A 20,603-nucleotide genomic window follows, 5' to 3' on the forward strand; every position below is an offset into this window, starting at 1 on the left:
AATAGAAGGATCCAGAGGATCCAGAAACCTATAAGAAGAACATTAAGATGGGTACATGCCTTTAATCCCAGATTCAGGAGGCAAAAGCAGGCAAATCTCTGTGAGTTCAAGGCCTCTATGTATAGATAGTTGCAGGCTGGCTATGGTAACATAGTGAGACCCTGTCTCAAAAAAATAAAAGAACACCTTAAAAATCATCTTGTTTCAGACAAGTTTATTTACTTCAGTGTGCTTTTTCACTTAGTAATTGTGTTGTTGAGCCAGGAGCATCTCTGTAGTAATCTACTTGCCTTGTAAGCAACAAGGCCTTGAGTTCAGACCCCAACATCCACCTTAAAAATCCAAGTGTGATGGTGCAAATCCTGTCTCTGGAGCTCAGCAAGTGAGCTCAGGCTCAGTGTGAGAACCTGGCTTAAGAAGCATGCTGGACCGTGATAGAGGGGACACTGGTGTCATTTCTGGATGCCATACGCACATGTAGGTGTACATGCTTGTACACACTAATACACAGAGAAACAATGTGTGGTTGATAACTAGAGACATCTTATTTAGATTTTGAATAACTCAAGTTTTCAGACATTTTGCTTTAAAAATCTCTTTCAAATTGTAGGAACTATTTAAGTGTATATATTAGGAAGATTGAATGCGTTCTGAAAAAATACGTTCCTGAGGTTTCCTTTCAACAATACTTTTGAAGCACAGATAAACTTACTTCCTGTCTCTCGGTTTCCTGTATCCATGGCAACCCCTGTTTTACACATTGACTGTAGAGGAACCAGTGTGAAGAGTGGCGTTTCCTGAGCAAGCTGTGACTTTAAAAATCCAAAAAAGGTGGAGTGCCGGAGGTCAGCAGTGGCCAGAAAGAAACTGAGTTAAGGATGGCGCTTTTCAGAGATAAAACAAAAGCCTTTGCCTAAGTGAGCCAAGTGGTGATAGGATTCCCTTGTTCTTGGTAAGATTATTTAAGTACAGACTTGTAGCTGAAATGAAATTTGTGGAAAATTACAGCCTGATCTTTTTAGAGTGTTTATATTGTCATAAATTGTTACTTTATATTAGGCTTTATGTAGATTATGGGGCGTGTATCCAAAAATTATTATCCTCACATCATTTGTTATGTTTGTTGTAGTCAGTTGTAATGGTTTGTCTTAGCAAACATTTTCCAGTTTGTTGAGTTTAAATTATCTTTGCTAAAGAGTGGGTTTCATTGCTATTAGCAATCCTGTTCCTGATGTTTATTGTAGTATATGTTAACACGCACTTTTGCCTTATCCTAGTTTAAATAGATTACTGAAGTTTTGGTATTTTGAGACTTTGATTTTAAGACCTTTCTGGTAATTTAAAGTTTTGTTTTGGAGTCAGCTGTGATGTGGGCTACATGTGGGTGATCATTTTCCCCGCTTTGCCTGTTTTCATGCCTGGCTGCTACTTGCTTTTTTTTTTTTTTTTTTTTAATCATTATTGTATAAAGGAATACTAGGATTTTGCATTCTTACCAACTCTTCCTGGGAGGCGGACTAACACAGGCCTTTCACACTCCTTAGAATTTTCCTGTATCTGATTGGGAATAGTGTCTCATGTAAGTGAAAGTGAGTTAATCATACTTAATTCGTTTGCAACCATCTATTTGGAAAACTAATATTGTGTATGAATGTCTAAAAGGCTTGCTCAGTTAGATCATTTGTATTTTCTGTCTCTAAGCAGTTTTATAAAATGCTTACAGCCTGAAATATTTAAACAGCTATCAGATCTTCATGATTTATATTTGCAGCCTAATTGGGTGTGTTTTATTCCAAGAAGATTGTTTAATGATCTATAAATGTCTATATTAATAGAGGACTCGCCACTGTGCTCAGCAGTGTTACCTTTGTTGGGACAGTTGATCTGAGATTCTTGATTTTTTTGGACAGTAAAAATGTAAAGATATACATCTCAGAGTTTCAACATCTTGTATCTCTTGATTATTTGTATCTAGAAAGTAATAACAAAAGTACCATTAAATGTTCTTACAAATCTCGAGACTGTCATTATGTTACCCTTTTGAAACATGACAGCCTTTTGCACTTAAAAGAGTTATCAATGTCAAGTATCCCCTCTTAAAGCAGGTAAGGATTATAAATGTTACTAGGGATGGGCTTAGCAGAATTAACTCTTAAGCATTTCATCTTAACTGGTAATTATTTGGAAATTTTAACCTGATACATTTATCTTGTTAAGCAATTTATCTTAAGTTAGAAATTATAATCTAAACATTGATAATGAAATGTATGAATATATCGGAGCATCTCTGATGATCCTTAATCTTTCATTTAATAATCTTACAGAATTACATCCAAGGTCCCTAAGCCATTGTCCTCATTGACTCAACTTCAGGCAAATCCCAATTTTGTGAGTTCAAACTTTTGGGTCTTCACAACTGGCTAGCCTCTTCAGCCATTGCTGTAAACATCTGTTATCAGAATCCCCTATCTATGTGTGGCAGAGCAGTGTGCTATATTAAGTGGACCAGCATTACAAACTGCCTTTACCTCCGACTAATATATCCAGAGCTTGAGCTGTAAACTCTTCATATTCACCACAAGACCACTGCACTAATGATGGCCTGGCATAAAGTAACCACAAGTGGGAACCATTTGGAAAACACTGTGACTGAGAGCATTACCGTCTGGGAGTGGATTCGTGCTTCACCTGCCAGTAGATTTTTTCAAGAGAACACACCTGGTAATACATTAGAGACGACCGCAGTTTTACCTGTGCAAATACAGCTTACTACTGTTAACTTGAACTCTGAAAAAAACAGTGCTCTACCGATTGATGCCTCTTCCATGTCAAGGAAAACATCTCTAAATTGTACCCAAGAAAATGAGAAGTTAAATGAGGCCTTTGACATTTTACTAGCTTTTTTCATCTTAGCTTGTGTTTTAATCATTTTTTTGATCTACAAAGTTATTCAGTTTAAACAAAAACTAAAGGCACTAGAAAACACAATGGAAAATAGAGTTGAGTATTACAGCTTTTATCAGTCAGCAAGGTATAACATGACTGCCTCGGTTTGTAACACCTCCCCAAATTCTCTGGAAAGTCCTGGCTTGCAACAGATTGGACTTGATAAACAAATGGTTCCTGACAATGAGGCACAGGTCATTCTCTTTGAACATTCTGCTTTATGATTTAACTAAATATTGACTATAAAAACCCTGTAGTGCCGTGTGGACATAAAATTTAATCCTTCTTAGAGAGTTATGTTAAGATTATTAAAATGTTTATTAGTCATTTGAATAAACTATATTCTCTCTCTATTTTTTTTTTTTTATACTGACCAAGATAAGTAGCCATCTTTCTGGGTACTAAACATATGTTAAATATGTTACAAATCATGCTTATTTCTAAAGTCTTGTAAGGTTGTACTTTCTATATTTAAATTACACATAAGGAAAAATACAGAGAGAGTTTTAAATAATTTTCCCAAATTCTCATGACATATGATATGCTTTAAGTCTATGAGCTGAAGCTTTTAATTTTATGGTTTGTTGCTGTCAAGACACTAGGATTGTACTGTTGAAAAATTAAATGTGGGTCCTATTCTTGCTAGAACTTGAATCTATAAGACACATGATTAGTGTGCAGTATGCTAAGTGCTGCTCTTGGAAACTCTTGGTGTTTGTGGTGATGGAGAGTAACTGAAAAAAACAAGAAGCATTAAAACTACCATTCTGTGCATAGAAGCGCGCGCGCACACACACACACACACACACACACACACACACACACACACGGTGCTCAAGAGACAGAAAGCAGATCTCTTTGAGTTCCACGCCAGTCAGGCTTATGTAGTAAGGCCATGTGTCAAAAACTAAGACTAAGCAACAACAACAAAAACCTTTTATCAGGAAACAGAGATTAACCCAGTGAAGAATACTGTCAGAGAGGTTTTCACGTTAGAAAGATTAATGACCAAGAAAGAATACTGCTTCCCAGAAGTGAAAATTCAGTCACCTAGAGTTGCTTAGGTGCATGAGATTTGCAGCCACACAGAGCAGCCAGTGGTCGGAGGCTATGCAATTTCATCCTTTCACCCAAGGCCCCTGGGCAGCTCTTGAGGAATTGCAGCAGGGGAGGGGTACTATGGAATTCATCCTGCTGTAGAAAAATCCATCCTTTATAGAAGGAACAAAATTAACTGGGTAAGAAGCAGAACCGTTAGCCCAGGTGGAGATACTGCAGGCCTGTAACTTCACTTCCAGGTGACCTGATGTCCTCTTCTGGTCTCCACAGGCACCAGGCTCACAAGTGATATACAGGCATACACACAGGCAAAGGCATCTACGCACATAAAAAATAATATTTTTCTTGTTTGTTTTTTGTTTTGTTTTGTTCAGACAGGTTTCTCTGGGTAGCCTTGACTATCCTGGACTTGCTTTGTAGAGCAGGCTAGCCCCGAATTTACAGCAATCTGCCTTCTTCTGTCTCCCAAGTGCTGGGATTAAAGGTGTGCGCCACCGCTGCCTGGCAAAAATAATAATTTTTAAAAAGTAAATTAATGAATGTTTAGCCTTTCGTTGGCAGGCATTTCTCAGGGGAACTAGATTTCTTCCTATGCTTTCTTATGACCAGGCAGAGAATTACGATGCAGAAAAGATTGTGTTTGTCTTTAGGGTTACAGCATACATTCTGGACAGTATGTAAAGGGAAGCGTTCTCAGTGTGAACATCAGCACTGTCACAGAGCTTCCTGCTGTGGGGGCTCTGGCATAAAACTGTCGGCTCTGGCATTCTAGCTTCCTTTGATTCTTTCAACAAACTTCTGTCATTTGTTTACTCTTGTTAAGTTGTGTAAGCCAAGAAATACAGTGGAGAATATTCCTTCTGCTTGTTGCTTTTGGGTTTTAATAGCTGTTTTCTTTCTTAAATCACCTCTGCTCTTCCTAGCTCTAATATTTAAGATGCAATAGTCAAGAATAGTTTCAGGTGTTAAGTAGGCGTGACCGTGATCTGTGATTGGCATAATTAAGTCCTGTTTAGATTAAAGATAATTTTAAAGCGGCTAAAGTTCTGGTTCTTTTCTTTGGTCTGCTACTGTGAAAATTTGTACAGCATCAATTTTGACTTACAAAATTGTACCAAAGTCATTTGAAAACACCCATGTTCCTCCCTGAAAACAGGATGAGAATTTGAAATGTCACCACTTAACAGAAAGAGAAATTAAGATAGTGCTCTCAGATGATTGGCCAGTGTAGAATACTCAGTAAAGATACTCAAAGAAACTGGATAGACGGGTGCCCGAGACACGTTCACCTTAACCAAAGAGGTATCAGAACACTCAGCTTGTTTTGTCTTTATGAATGAAAGGCTTTGTTGGCTTTCTAGGAACATTTATTTTTCTAAGCATCTCTTGTTTGAGTTCATTATGATATAAAAGAAATAATTTTAAACTAGTTATTTTAAAATCAAGTGAACAAACACAGGAAAGATTGATTTTGTACATTACCGAGTTTTCAAAAGCAAGGGGAAAAAATCACTATTCATTAGGCCACATAATCTGTACATATCTCATTTTTCTATTCCTCTAGGAAATATTAACCATTTAAAACTAGTTTTATTCATGTGCATTTAGTGAAAAAAGGAATAAATGAAAATTGTATGGAGTTGGTTTATATGGTCAAATGGCTTTTATTTGCTGGTTTCAGGTTTGCACGCCTTGATGTATTTAATCCTCATGCACATGTAGAGTTGCCACACAACAGTTATCCCCTGGGAGCCAGGCGATTGCTGTTGGGATCCTTTGGACAAAATCTGCAGATGCTCAAGCCCCATGCATACAGTGGTGGAACTGCATAAGCCGTGCACATTTCTCCGCTTACTTCACATCATTTCAACCTGACTTAAAAACATCTAAAACGGGGTAAATCCCGAGTAAGTTATACTCCACTATTAGAACTAGAATAACGAAAGTTCGTACATATTCAATACACATGTAGTTTTTTTCCCCAAAGTGTTCTGACCCATGCTTGGTTGGCCGCATCAGTGTGGATCCAGCAGAAGGGGGATTGAGTGTGTTGGAACAGTACAAGCCAGTGTTTTAAGTGGCCAGTGTTGGTGATGGGGCCTAGGTCAGTGGTAGAGTACTTGCCTAGCAGACTGGAGGCCCTGCGTGTAAGCCCTAGCATGTTCTTTGTGTGGCACTATCAGTGTCTGCATTAAGTATTTAAGAAAAGTGAAAGTGACAAGTAGAAGGAAGAACAAATTTAGGTCATTAATAAGGCTTTCCTTCCAGTTTTACTTTGACTTGCCACTCTTCTTGAAATTAAAATTCCTTTGTATTTTTTAAAAATAAATTTTCACAGATAGACTTATGACTCACTCATTTTTCTACATCCTGGTTTATGCCCAGTATGAAGTAATCAAGTGCATATTTCTTATCTATATATCAGCTATTCAGGACAGTGATTATATTTGTTTGTTTAAATGCTTTCTTAAATGTTTTTGTGTGTGCACACATACATGTCTTAGCACCTGTGTGGCCACAGAGGACAACTTGTGGGCCTCAGTTCTCTCCTACCATGATGCTGGTCCCAAGAATTGAATCTGGTTGTCAGCCTTGGCATCTTTACCTGCTGAGCCGTCTTGCCAGGCCCATGACTGTAATTTTAAGAAATAAGAGAACTCCTGAAAGAAAATAAAGGAAAGTCTGCAGCATTTGGGATCATTAATTTCCTTGATATTTATTGAGTGTTCACATATATAATATTATTCTATAGGGTGCAAAACATAAACATAACACATAATTCTTGCTTAAGTTATATATGATCTTAAGCAGAGCAGTTCTGAAAACTCAGAAGACAAAAGAACATAATATGAAAGATGCCACACAGGTGCATGTGCAGTGACTGAGGGTCTTTTATTGATTTAAGGAGAGTGCTCTGTTGCATGGGCGAGAGGAGTCAGGGAAGGCTTCACGGTGGAAGTGGGAAGGAAGGGAGTAATCCAAGAAAGGGGGAACACTGAATGTTGCTTCCTGTGAGGCAGGAACTCTACATAGCTCTTAGGTAATCTCCCTAGGGAATGTGGATTTCTAGGCCTTTGTAGTTAAGATGAATTGTCTCTCTCATTAAGTGGTAGTGGAAGGGTTAAGAACTTCTGGCATCAGGTTTGAGTGGGTGAGCCCAGGAGGCCTGCTGGAGGATGAACACTGAGAAGCAAATAATGGGGTGATCTCCATCAAAGAGGAAACGAGGCCTAGTTCCTAGCATGTGCTTACAGACATGACAAAAGCAAAACTGTCTTCAGGGGCAAAGTCTCACACATACCTCTTTCTCCCTCATCTTTTTCATTTCATTCTGGTTTATAGCTTTCTTTTGATGGTTTCCATTTTAAAAGTCCAGTAACATTTAAAAACAGTTCCGGAGACCAGTAGCATGAATCTGGAGGTTAAAACACTTGACACCAAGCTTGATGATCTGAGTTAAATCTCCAAAATCCCATGCGTTGGAAGGAGAAATCCTAACTCATTTGGGTTGTCCTCTGACCTCTATATGCACCCCACCTCAAATAAATAAGTGGAAAAAATTTAAGAACTTAAAAGCCCTAATTCTAGAAAAAACAAACAAGCAAACAAACAAAAACCAAGATTGATCCTTAATTTGTGCACAGGAGTTGAGAGAGTATTGATGTGTTTGTGGATATGTGCACATGAGCAGAAAATGGCCTCAGGGTGGGGGCTCCCCTGGAGCTGGTTATATACAGGTGGTGATAAGCTGTCTGAGGTGGATGCTGGCAATCAATTTTTACTCTTCTGCAAGAGTAGTGCATACCTAACTGCTGAGCTGTCTCCCTAGCCCCAGAAATCTTTTTTAAAAGCTTCATTATAAAATGTTATTCCATACAGACACCACACATGCCTGTAATCCCAGCACTCTGGAGGCAGAGGCAGATGGATCTCGGTGATTTCAAGGCTAGCCTGGTCTACAAACCGAGTCCCAGACATCCAAGGCTACACAGAGAAACTCTGTCTTGGAAAAATAATACAAAATAAAATGTTACAAATTGGGTTGCTAAGAGGAATGCGTTATATAGTAGTAGCATTAGATGAGTTTGTAATGTCTTAGTGCTTATTTATTTAAACATATATTCTGAAGCCTGGAGAAGGCGTGCACACCTTTAGTCCCAGTCCTTGGGAAGCAGGGGCAGGCAGGTATCTGTGAGTTCAAGGTCATTGTGCTCTACATAGAATTTCAGGATAACCAGGGCTACATAGACACTGTACATTTTTTTGTTGTTGTTTTTAAAGATACCTGTTCTGAATGCCAGCAAAGCACACACTGCTCTGACTTGTAGTTTTCTCTATTATTTGGAAACACTTTACCCAAACTGCTTAATGAGTTAATAATTAAGGTGCTTGTTTTTGAGAACGGTTTTTAAAGCTCGAGTGGTTTGGAGGTAATTTTACCATCTAACGTCGTCTTTACTGATTACGCACTGTTTCCTGGCTTCTCTTCAGTCCTTCTCCCTAGAGTGAGGCCTTCCCATTCAAAGCCAGCTCCAGTTCCTTTCTACTCTGGGCTAGAGAACTTGGAGTCCGTCTCCCGGTTCTGGTGCTTGAGAGATGGCTACTGCAGAGTGGCACTTTCTGCCACATAGTGCAGCACAGTCACGTGGGCATTGACATTGTCAAATACCTGTTGGGAAAATTCATAATTCCTATCTTGAGAATGCATTGATACTGATTCCGTGAAATTTTCCCAGTTTTGCAGAGTGAGTATGACGCATAGAGCTGACATTAGAGATGGCAGTTTAATGTATTCTCCCTAAAAATCGTGAAATAGATGCATGTGCAAATTCCCTGAGGAAGGAAGGCAGGGCTTTCGTCTGTTTAATCCCATGTTGTCAGTATTAAGAAATTTCAGGTTCTACTTGCCTTGACATCTATGATGGCTTTATGGTGATTTGCTTCTCAGTGTAAGTTAATAGCCATATTCTTTCTGATATGTTTTGTCTTCAGACCCAAATCTAGGCAAGGAAACTAAAAATCACATAATTTGATGCAAATTTCTAATGAAAACCTTGCCTTTTTCCCCCCTCACTGAATCAAGTCGAATGTAGACTGAATGATTTTGAAGATATGCTTTAGTTCTAAGATAAAGGAATTTTAGTGGCATAAAATACTTCCTTGTAAAATAAGGCATTCTACCTTCACAAGAATGTATCAGAATGATTTTTACCAGTGAGGACTTAGCCCATTTGGTGATTTGGTTCTAGCCTATTTGGTGATATGGTTCTTCAAAATGTGATCACATTGTAATGTACACACACATTCTTTTGACTGTACAAAGGGGGCAGTGCCTCTAATTACTGAATGTTTTCTTTTGTTGGTTTTTTAAGACAGGGTCTCACTTTGGCTAGCCTGAAACTTAATATGTAGACCAGGGCAGCCTTGAACTCAAGAGAGCCACCTACCTCTGCCTCCCTACTGTTGGAATTAAGGCATGCATCATCACGTCCAGTGTGTGTACTGAACATTTTAAAGAGTTAATTATGCATGTTAATGAAGTCTGAGTACTACAGGGTCATATGTCCTTGCAGGGCTAATGGTGTAGTCCCGAAGTTCATTCAGCTACTTGTAAATTCCTGTAGTACAACTTAATTATACTTACACTATGTGGTAGTAGATGGCTGCTTTTACTTTCTTTAAATGCTTGTCATATGTTGTAGTTCATGTATAACAAAGGTACACAGTTTTGAAAAATGCACACCTTTGCACAACCATTGTCGTGCTCGTGTTAGAGGGAAATTATGTCACCCAAAATGTTGCCTTCTTTTCCTTCCTGGAAAGCTGTTGATCAAGTAGACTTGGCTTTTGAACATTTTTAAAAATATTTTTTATTTGATTAATTTATTCAGATTATAACTCAATCATTATCCCATCACTTGTATCCTCCCGTTTGGCTGTTGAACATTTTATAGACACAGTTATACAGTATGTAGCCTTTGAGTCTGGCTTGCTGCTCTCACCATGATGCTTTGGTGAATCACTCATGTTGCCTGGGCAGCTCTTTTCCTTTGCTGAGTGTATTCCATTGAATGTATTCCATGGGCCTGAGTGTATGTTCAGATTTATTATTCATTGATTAGCTGATAGGCATTTGTGGATTGCAGCTTGGGACTGTTAAAGCTATCACAAATATTTGTATAGATCTTAAAATGCTCATCTGAGTCTTAGGTAAATACCTAGAAGTAGGATTGCTTAACCTTATTAAAATGTGGCATAATTTCCAGTGTAAATATTGCATCTTAAGTTCTTACTGACAATATGTAAGGCCCTTTACCATCACGTAACATTGCCAACCATGTTTTTTATGTTGGTGGGATAATGTGGAAGAGATGCATTGGCATGCACATGTGTACTCATGTAGTCTAGAGACAACCTTGGATCTGTTCTTAGGAGCCGTCCATATTGTACTTGGCCTGAGGCTTCCTACTTCTTGTGGGCCATGTCAGCAGCAAGCCCAAGCCAGTTTGTCTCTGTCTTCCAGTAGGCATGTGCTGCATGCCCAGTGTTTTCCCATGGCTTCTGAGGCTAAGGTAGGTTTGTATTTTTGCAAGCACTTTATCAGCTTAGCTGTCTCCAGAGCTGTAGATCGCCAATCTTAGTTTTACCTTTAAATAAAATTTATTGTGACTTCAGCTTGTACTTTTGTAATGCCTAATGACATTCAGCATCTTTCAGCTGCTCCCATGGCATCTGAATATCTTCTTGGTGAAGTGCCTGTTCAAAAATTTTTTCCCAAACCTTTCCTACTTCAAAGTGAAGTGGTTTGTTTGCTGATTCTGATGGGTTGTTCTGAATTCTTTATATGCTGCGTCCAAGTTGTTCCAAATGTTTTAACAATATTTTCTTTTACACTACAACGTGTTTTTTTTTTTTCTTTTCCCTTGACAGTGTCCTCAGAAATGTAGATTTTTGCCAGCACTGTTGTGTCCTCGTTATTGTAAAATTAACACAAGACTATTAGGAAAAAAATCATCAAATTGATGTGTGTGTGGCGGGGGGGGAGGGGAGGGAAGACTGTAAATGCCATATGATGTCTGTCTCTATTGCTCTCTACTCTCTACTCTATTCCTGAGATAAGGTTTTAACCCCAGGGATCCTCCTGTCTCTACCTTCAAAGCTAGGGTAACAAACACACAAATGCACCTGCCTTTTTATGTGTGTTCTGGGGATTCAAGTTCAGGTCCTCATGCTCCCATGCTAAGTACTCCTAACAACCAACTCATCTCTTCAGCCTTCAGTTATCTTCCATGATGCACTCATCTAATATTTAAACAAAATTGCCTATATTACTTGCAGTTGTAAAAAAATGTTACCTTAAAAATATTTGGAAGCTTTTATTTTTCTGTTTCAGTACCAAATTTACATGTTCAAGATAGTGTTTGGATTTTTTTAAAACAACAATGTTGGACATTGTTTTATTTTTTTAATTATTTTATTTTTGTACATATACATTTATATTATTACACATATATGCAATAGATTACCTATGGCAAGAAGAACTGTGACACAATCAGGAATTATATACATGTTACATTCTTAGTATTTTGGCTATTTGTATTTGACAGCCTTGAAGAAGACATCTTTCCTATCTTGGTGCATCTAAATTTCTGAATGTAAATCAATCTCCATCACATATTGTCATTATCAACTTAGAACACCTATCTAGACCTAAAAACATCTTAACCCCTAAACAACTAAGCTTCATTGTAAAACTAAGCTATCTGGTCTTTAACTCCTTCAGAGACTTGAGAAGAAGTAAACTTGATTATCTGAGTATGCCGGGAGTGGAGGTTAGTAGCTTTCCAAATGCAAAGATGGCAGAGACAGTTTTCTACCTGAATAGTCACCCAAAACTCTCTATAATGTTGGAGCATCTTCTTCAGCCTTCTGGCCCAATATATCTGACAGACATATTGCGAGGAGGGAACTATTGAGGAATTGCTTACCTTGCCTTGGCAGAGTTTGGCTGTTGACTCTGCCTTCATCCAAGCTTGCGCTTTTTTAAGGCAAAATTCTGTCTGTGGTAGAAATGAGGACCTTTTGCCCAGTGGCTAGTTTGCCACATTTGAAGCCATCTCCATAAGGAGGTTCTTTGATGCTCATCATCTTCTTTGAGGTAGGCTGGGTGTTGCCAAAAGTTAACCTGTCTCATTGTCAATGAATCTTTAAAGTAATAAAAACATTTTAAAATGCCATATTCTGCATGCCTCTGGGTTTTTTTTTTTTGAAGACCTTGTCTTTCTATAGAATCATATCTATCTGCTGTACCTAAGATTTATATTCTTGTGATAAAAGTAGACTAGCAATTGACTTGACCATGATGTAATCTACTAACAGATAGCACTTTCAAAGCATTGGAAGTAAGCCTTGTATTATAATTGAGTTATATAGGTACAATAACTCATATTAGAGTGTGTATATATATATATATGTATGTATATATATATACATACATACACATAATGTGTGTGAAGCATAATCTTACATTTGAATTCTATACCACTGTATCTAGAACTTACTTTGCATGTATATACAAAATTCTATATCAGTGCACTAACAATATCTTGTGAGTGACAATTGAGGTATTAAGTTGAGGAGTAGATTCACTAATCTACTTTTTGTTTTATTTTCCCTGTACATTTTTATATAACCCCTTCTTTCTTTTCAACCACTTTCTCCAAACAGGATGTCAGTGTCTAGTATTTTGCGAGGAATGCATCCTGTCAGGTCTGATCCAATGTCAGTGTCTGGTTGTATTGTTTTGAAAGCATGTAATTTCTCACAAGCATTATACAGTCCTGGAATTGTAAGTGTATAAAAGGTATGCGTGATGCATGGAGCAATTAAGGCTGGATTTCTGTTCTTTGTATGAGCAGAAAAAGAAGACATCTGTAAATCTTCATTCATGCCGTATGAAGAATGACATCTAATAGTAATTCATAGGTGTTCTTTAGTCAGTAGAAGCATTGTCTATGCCTAGACATTTATGTTGCAGCCAGTCTCAGAGCTAGTCCCATATGGTGGGATTAGCAATATAAGTTACCTGCTTGTTCTGCAGTTTAAATTTTTCACGTGCTGACTGTAGCCCCCTCCCTCATTTCCTCACGATCCTCTATCCCTCCCTCCTCCCCTTTTCTTCCCTCCTCAGACAGGGGAGCCCTCTTCCCCTACTATCTGACCTCAGCCTATCAAGTCTCATCTGTATTAGCTATAACCTCTTCCTCTGTATCCTGGCATGGCCATCTTGCCAGGGGGAAATGATCTAAGTTCGGTGGCCAGAGTGCGTGGCTGAAGTGGTCCCTACTTCAGGGAGACTGTGCTATTACATCCATGGTCCTTGGTTGATGTTTCTGACTCTGTTTTGTAGTGTAGTTATCCTGTATTATGTGGCAAATGTCCAATTTTGAGTGAGTATATGCCATGTGTGTCTTTCTGGGTCTGGGTTACCTCACTCAGGATGATCTTTTCCAGTTCCATCCATTTGCCTGCAAATTTCAAGATTTCCTTGTTTTTAATAGATGAATAGTATTCCATTGTGTAGATGTACCACAGTTTCTTTATCCATTCTTCACTTGAGGGATATCTAGGTTGTTTCCAGATTCTGGCTATTACAAATAAAGCTGCTATCAATATTGTTGAGCAAATGTCCTTGTTGTATGGTGGAGCATTGTTTTGGTATATTCCCAAGAGTGGTATGGCTGGATCCTGAGGTAGAATTATTCCCAATTTCCTGATAAAGGATGAGATTGATCTCCAAAGTGGTTGTACAAGTTAGTACTCCCACCGGCAATGGAGGAGTGTTCCCCTTTCTCCACATCCTTGCCAGCGTGTGCTGTCACCTGATTTTTTGATCCTAGCCATTCAGATAGGTATAAGATGGAATCTCAAGAGTCATTTTGATTTCCATTTCTCTGATGACTAAGGAAGAGGAACATTTCTTTAAGTGTTTCTCAGCCATTCTATATTCCTCTGTTGAGAATTTTCTATTTAGCTCTGTACCTCATATTTAAATTGGGTAATTTGGTTTGGTGTTGTTTAATTTCTTGAGTTCTTTATATATTTTGGAAATTAGCCCTTTGTTAGATGTAGGGTTGGTGAAGATATTTTCCAAGTCGTAAATTGTCATTTTGTTCGGTTGACAGTGTCCTTAACCTTACAGAAGCTTTTCAATTTCATAATGTCCCGTTTATTGATGGTTGATCTTAGGGCCTGAGCTGTTGGTGTTCAGGAAGTTGTCTCCTGTGCCAGTGAGATGAAGGCTCTAACCCACTTTTTCTAACAGATACAGTATGTCTGGTTTTGTGTTGAGATCTTTAATCCATTTGGACTTCAGTTTTGTGCAGGGTGATAGATATGGATCTATTTCCATTTTTCTACATGTAGCCATTCAGTTAGACCAACACCATTTGTTGAAGATGCTACCATTTTCCATGGTATAGATTTTGCTTCTTTGTCAAAAATCAAGTGCCCATAGGTATGTGGGTTTATTTCTGGGTCTTCGATTCGATTCCATTGATCAACCAGCCTATTTCTATGCCAGTACCATGCTGTTGTTATTACTGTTGCTCTATAGTATAGCTTGAGGTCCAGGACGGAGTTTCCTCCAGAAGATCTTTTATTGTATAGGACCATTTTAGCTATTCTGGGTTTTCTGTTTTTCCATAACCTAGGTGGATCTAGCCAATAGGCTGAAGGTGGGCTGGGTGAGATCAGGGCCAGATGCTGCTAGCAGAATTGCAGTTAATGATAATATGGCCAAAGCTGGTCTCTGCCTTGTGTCTTAGCTGTATCTGAGTAGTATGCTTCAGGCTGGTGTGCGTATACAGACCAAGGCCTGAAGTTGTTTGTAGGATGGCGGTTAATGCCGACTGTGGCCAGAGGTGGATTCAGCTCAGCAAGCCACAGGTTTGTTCCCCGCTGATAACCAGTTGGGGGTGTTGTAGGAGATCGGCTCTCCAAGCTGCTCATAAGTTCTACAGGCCCTGGAATGGCAGGGGTATATTCATCTGCTCCATGACCCAGCCAGTCTAGGTTGGCAAGCAGCTGGGGGTCTGAGATAGCTCAAGATGCAGCTAATGTGGATTGTGCCCTGTGCTGGGACTAAGCTCTGGCTGTTCACTCCCTGTCCAGGATCCAGGAAGCAGCTGATGGGGGCTTGGGGGTGGTGGTGGTGGGGGGGGGAGAAGTAAGAACCCAGAGCTGCAAGTATATCCCACAGTTTTTCTGTCCGGGGTCCCGTAAGCAGTAGCCAGTAGTGAGGGCCCCCAGGGATTTCCCACAGTCCTTCCCAAGATGGCGGCTAATGTGGGCTGTTCCCAGGGATTTTTCTGAGGGTTAGCTGGGTGGCCAGGGGTTGGACGCACCCGTGTCCCACACAGTTTGGATCCCTCTCACCTGAGAATCAGCAGCAGCAGCACTGGTGTTTTGTAGTTCTCAGTTTGGTCTTTAGGTCGCTGTGCAGCCCTGTATTTCCTGCTAATCAGATGCAGTGTGCAATCGGTGTTGCCATCTTGGAAATCTTGGACTTTTTTTTTTTTTAAGATGCTGTTAAAATACTGATTAATCTGTTCTGTTTTTCTTTTATTCTAGTGTTATTCAAGATAAATTCTGTGGAATTATAAATATCTCAGTGGAGGCCCTTCATGATGTCATGACAGAAGACCCTGAAACAAGAACCTACAAAGAGTGGGTGGATCCTTTAACTAACCATACTTAGATGTAGGGGACTAAATAATGCTGCATGATGGTTTTTAGTTCACAGTGTGGAAAGTATAGTTTTGTCTTTTATACAGTTTCTATTTAATTGGTTTTTGTTTGTTTGTTTTTATGACAAGGCCCAAGCTGACCTTGAACTTCTGATCCTTCTGTCTTTCACCTCCCACTTACTATAACTGCATTCCTCCATCCCAGCTGTACGTGGTCCTGGATTTGTATGTGTTGGTGAGCATGCTGTGAACTGAGCTATATTGGCAGCACGACACAAACTATTATTATTTTCTTTATTTTGCTTACAATATTTATTAGTTGATGTGTTAAAGTCCCTGCTTTGTTATGTTACTATATTCCAAATTGAGCTTATTTGATAGAATAATTATCATTTTGTGACTTGATGATTCTTTTTTTTTTTTTTTTTTTTCCTAATTGAGCTCCTAACAGTTAATGGCTGCTGGGGAGAGGGAGTTATTTTTCTGTAGGAATGTAGCCACTGGGGGGTTGCCTTCGATATATATGTGTATATATAATTATATATATATGTATATATATATATTTTTTTTTTTAAGGCATTTTTTAAAAGGAGGGAAAGAACATTCTAGAGGGAATGGGGAGGGATTGGAGAGCGAAATAGGGCATAAATATGACAAAATGCATTATATATACATGGGTAAAATTGCCAGAGAATAAATTAAAATATTATAAATAGGGGCTGGAGAGATGACTCAGAGGTTAAGAGCACTGTCTGTTCTTCCAACGGTCCTGAGTTCAATTCCCAGCAACCACATGGTGGCTCACAGCCATCTATAATGAGATCTGGTGCCCTCTTCTGGCCTGCTGGCTCACATGCAGGCAGAATTTGTATAAATAATAATTAAATAAATCTTAAAAATATTATAAATTTTTAAGGACCTTTTGAATAGGTTTTATGTTTTTGTGATTTAAATGCTCCTTTTGGGGGGACTTATGTGTTTTTCAGGTGAATGAGTAGTTCCAAAAAGTAATAGGTAAAATTATGCGGTTTTGTTGTTGTTGTTGGTTTTGGTTGTTTGTTTGTTTTGTTGAATAGTTAGGTAAAATCATGTTGTTGAGAATATGGACGGGTAGCCAGGCTTAGTGGTATATGCCCTTAATCCCAGCAAGTGCATGTCTAAGTTCAAGACCAGTCTGGTTTACATAGTGCGTCCCAGGCCAGCCGAATCTGCATAGTGAGACTCCATCTCAAAAACAAATAACAACGAAAGATACTGATGGGGCTGGAGAGATGGTTCAACAGCTAAAGGTCACTTTCTGCTCTTATAAAGAACCCAGGTTCACTTCTAGCCTCCACATAACTGTTCACGGCAGTAACTCCATTCTAGGGGATCTTTTGGCCTCTGTAGGCATCATGCATGTGATGTACCTGCAGGCACACTCTCATTACACATAAATGAAGATAAATAAATCTTAAGAGTAATAATAATCTCATTCATACAAATATCAATTTAAAGATTTAAAAATAATTGTATCTCTTGTGGGTAGCATTTATTATGTCTTTTCTTTCACTGTTATATTAGTAAAGATATTTACCTACAATGTTCAGCAAAGTTTCATGAGATTGTAGGCTTCCTAGCTTATTATTGCAACAAACATGTGTGCTCTTTACAAAGCTACTTATAGCAAATAGGAAAGATTGCCATTTGAGTCCTGTACTATTGAAAACATAACTATAAGCAGATACATGTTGTGGGGTATTATTAAACATAAAAATGTCTAGATGTTATTTAGTGTTTGGAGAATTGCTATGAGATAAAAATATCCAGTTTTTTGTGACTACAAAACAGAAATAAGTAATCACTCATGCATTTGGGAATTGTTAACAATAAGACTTTAATATAATGACAGTAAATAATATTTTTACACAGTGTGTAACACAATTTCCAAGTAATGGTAAAATATTCAGGTTATGTTCAGATATTCCTTGTCTAGTTTATTTTATATATGTGTGTGTGTGTGTGTGTGTGTGTGTGTGTGTGTGTGTGTGTGTGTGTGTTTAGATAGGAAAGTTCTTATTCCTTATCCCAAATTTAGCATGAGGGGAAAACTTTTACAAGAAAACAACCCAATTAGGAAACTGTCCTGGAAGGCCACACTAGAGGCTGGTGGGATGGATCAGTGGGCAGAGCGCTTGTGGACGCCTGATTACCTGAACTGAATCCCTGGGACCACAGTAGAAATGAAAACGTAAGGGAAAATAGAGAAACGAAACCCAAACTCAAGGGCTGTTGTTCATGAGAACGAGACCTCCACTTCTGTTTCCTTCTCCCAGAATTGCTGGCTAGATGGTTTTTACGCTGAGGTGGTATGTGGCATACAGGAACAGAGAGCCAGGTTAGCTTGTTTGTGTGGGCTTAGCTTCTCTGTGTCCTTGCAGAGGTCTGTGATACATCTTCCTGCTCTGTGACCTATGCCTTGTAGAATTCTAAACATTACAGTCCACATGGCCTCCACAGTCAGACTTCCAGAAAAGTTAAAATAGCATAAAATAGTCACTTTAGTGGCTAACTTACTTTTCAGCTTTCCCTTAAGTTTATTTGAACACTTCATGGAAAGGATGCTAATGTTTCTGGTTCTGTTGACGTTTTTATTACAATTCCATTTGAAAATAAATTAGAACAAAGGAAGAAAACTTTGTTTTACCTGTGTGAATAGTATGCAGGTTAGGATCCTCTACAGAAATAGAAGCAATAACACCTGTAAAAATATTTAAGAGATTGACTCAACTGTTTGTAGAGGCTGAACGAGGCATCTCTGGTTTATAGTGGCAAGACGGATACTTAGAGGGGCTGGTGGTTTGCATTCTAGTCTACCCAGGTTAAAGGCAGAAAAAAAAAATTAAGTTCCAACTTGAAAGCAGATAAAGCATGAATTTTCTGGCTCAACGTTTTTCTGTGCCTTTGGTGTGTTGGCAGAGGAAAGGGGACATTCTGCTTTGCCGAGCTCACGATTTAGAAACTGATCTGTATAGAAACAGCTTCACCACACACCTGGGCTCCTGGCAGCTGGGTAGGTTGCCCTATAGCTGTCACTTGAAAGGAACATTGTTGACAGATGTCCCTTTCGCACTTGTTCAGGCCAGGCACTGAGTTGTGTAAGAAACCAGCAGCCGCGCTTAGGGAGAAACCGATACCATGGAGCAGGACTAGAGTGACACCATGGAGCTGGACTAGAGTGATACCATGGAGCAGCACTAGAGTGACACCATGGAGCAGCACTACAGTGACACCATGGAGCAGGACTAGGGTGACACCATGGAGCTGGACTAGCAGCATGGAGCTGGACTAGAGTGACACCATGGAGCAGGACTAGAGTGACACCATGGAGCAGGACTAGAGTGACACTATGGAGCAGGACTAGGGTGACACCATGGAGCAGCACTAGAGTGACACCATGGAGCTGGACTAGAGTGACACCATGGAGCAGGACTAGAGTGACACCATGGAGCAGGACTAGAGTGACACCATGGAGCAGGACTAAAGTGACACCATGGAACAGGGCTAGAGTGACACCATGGAGCAGGACTGGAGTGACACCATGGAGCAGGACTAGGGTGACACCATGGAGCAGGACTAGAGTGACACCATGGAACAGGACTAGAGTGACACCATGGAGCAGGACTAGAGTGACACCATGGAGCAGGACTAGAGTGACACCATGGAGCAGGACTAGAGTGACACCATGGAGCAGGACTAGAGTGACACCATGGAGCAGGACTAGAGTGACACCATGGAGCAGGACTAGAGTGACACCATGGAGCAGCACTAGAGTGACACCATGGAGCTGGACTAGAGTGACAGCATGGAGCTGGACTAGAGTGACACCATGGAGCAGAACTAGAGTGACACCATGGAGCAGGACTAGAGTGACACCATGGAGCAGGACTAGGGTGACACCATGGAGCAGCACTAGAGTGACACCATGGAGCTGGACTAGAGTGACAGCATGGAGCTGGACTAGAGTGACACCATGGAGCAGGACTAGAGTGACAGCATGGAGCAGGACTAAAGTGACACCATGGAACAGGGCTAGAGTGACACCATGGAGCAGGACTAGAGTGACACCATGGAGCAGGACTAGGGTGACGCCATGGAGCAGGACTAGAGTGACACCATGGAACAGGACTAGAGTGACACCATGGAGCAGGACTAGAGTGACACCATGGAGCAGGACTAGAGTGACACCATGGAGCAGGACTAGGGTGACACCATGGAGCAGGACTAGAATCAGGAAGCCTAGAGATAGAGTCCAAGAAACTGAGTATAGTCTTGTGTGTGTGTGTGTGTGTGTGTGTGTGTGTGTGTGTGTGTGTGTGTGTGTGTGTGTGTGTGTGATCAAACCCACAATCTTGCACAAACTAGGCATATACGTTATTACTGGGCTGCATGTCCAGCAAGAGTATCTTCTGAGGGTATGTAGTGGATTGGAGCCAACTAGTTAAATAACCAGCATGAAGTACAATTTTGAAATTATCTTCTTTAATCAGTGGTGGTCACTGTAATTTTTAAGTATAGAAGTGACATGTGGTGGTTTGAATGAGAAAGCCTCACTCCCACCCCCAAGGCTCAGATGTTTAAATACTTGTCCCCAGTTGCTGGGACTGCTTGGGCATGGTTAGGAGGTGTGGTCTTTTTTCTTCATAGTCACGAACCTCAAATTAAATGTTTTATCTTATAAGTTGTCTTGGTTATGGTGTTTTGCCAAGGCAATAGAAAAATATGACAGAAGTTGGCACCAGGGAGGCACTACTGCTGTGACAGGCCTGACATGCTGGAGGGGTGTAGAAGACTTTGGAAATTTGACCAGGA

At 39.7% G+C, this 20,603-nt stretch overlaps 2 protein-coding genes across 2 annotated transcripts in view; both read left to right on the forward strand.

Moving 5' to 3' along the window:
- Positions 1-20,603, forward strand: part of Ipo11 (importin 11) — a 148,240-nt gene that overhangs the window by 99,576 nt on the left and 28,061 nt on the right. The window contains exon 29 of the mRNA XM_051172607.1: positions 15,637-15,732. Coding sequence (XP_051028564.1) covers positions 15,637-15,732 — 96 coding nt within the window. The remainder of the gene's footprint in view (positions 1-15,636; positions 15,733-20,603) is intronic.
- On the forward strand, positions 515-3,292 carry Lrrc70 (leucine rich repeat containing 70). Its single transcript, XM_051172606.1, has 2 exons — positions 515-952; positions 2,325-3,292. The coding sequence occupies exon 2, from the start codon at positions 2,595-2,597 to the stop codon at positions 3,168-3,170; it is 576 nt and encodes a 191-aa protein (XP_051028563.1). The 5' UTR covers positions 515-952; positions 2,325-2,594; the 3' UTR covers positions 3,171-3,292.

This window comes from Acomys russatus, chromosome 30, assembly GCF_903995435.1.
Source record: "Acomys russatus chromosome 30, mAcoRus1.1, whole genome shotgun sequence".
NCBI lineage: Eukaryota > Metazoa > Chordata > Mammalia > Rodentia > Muridae > Acomys > Acomys russatus.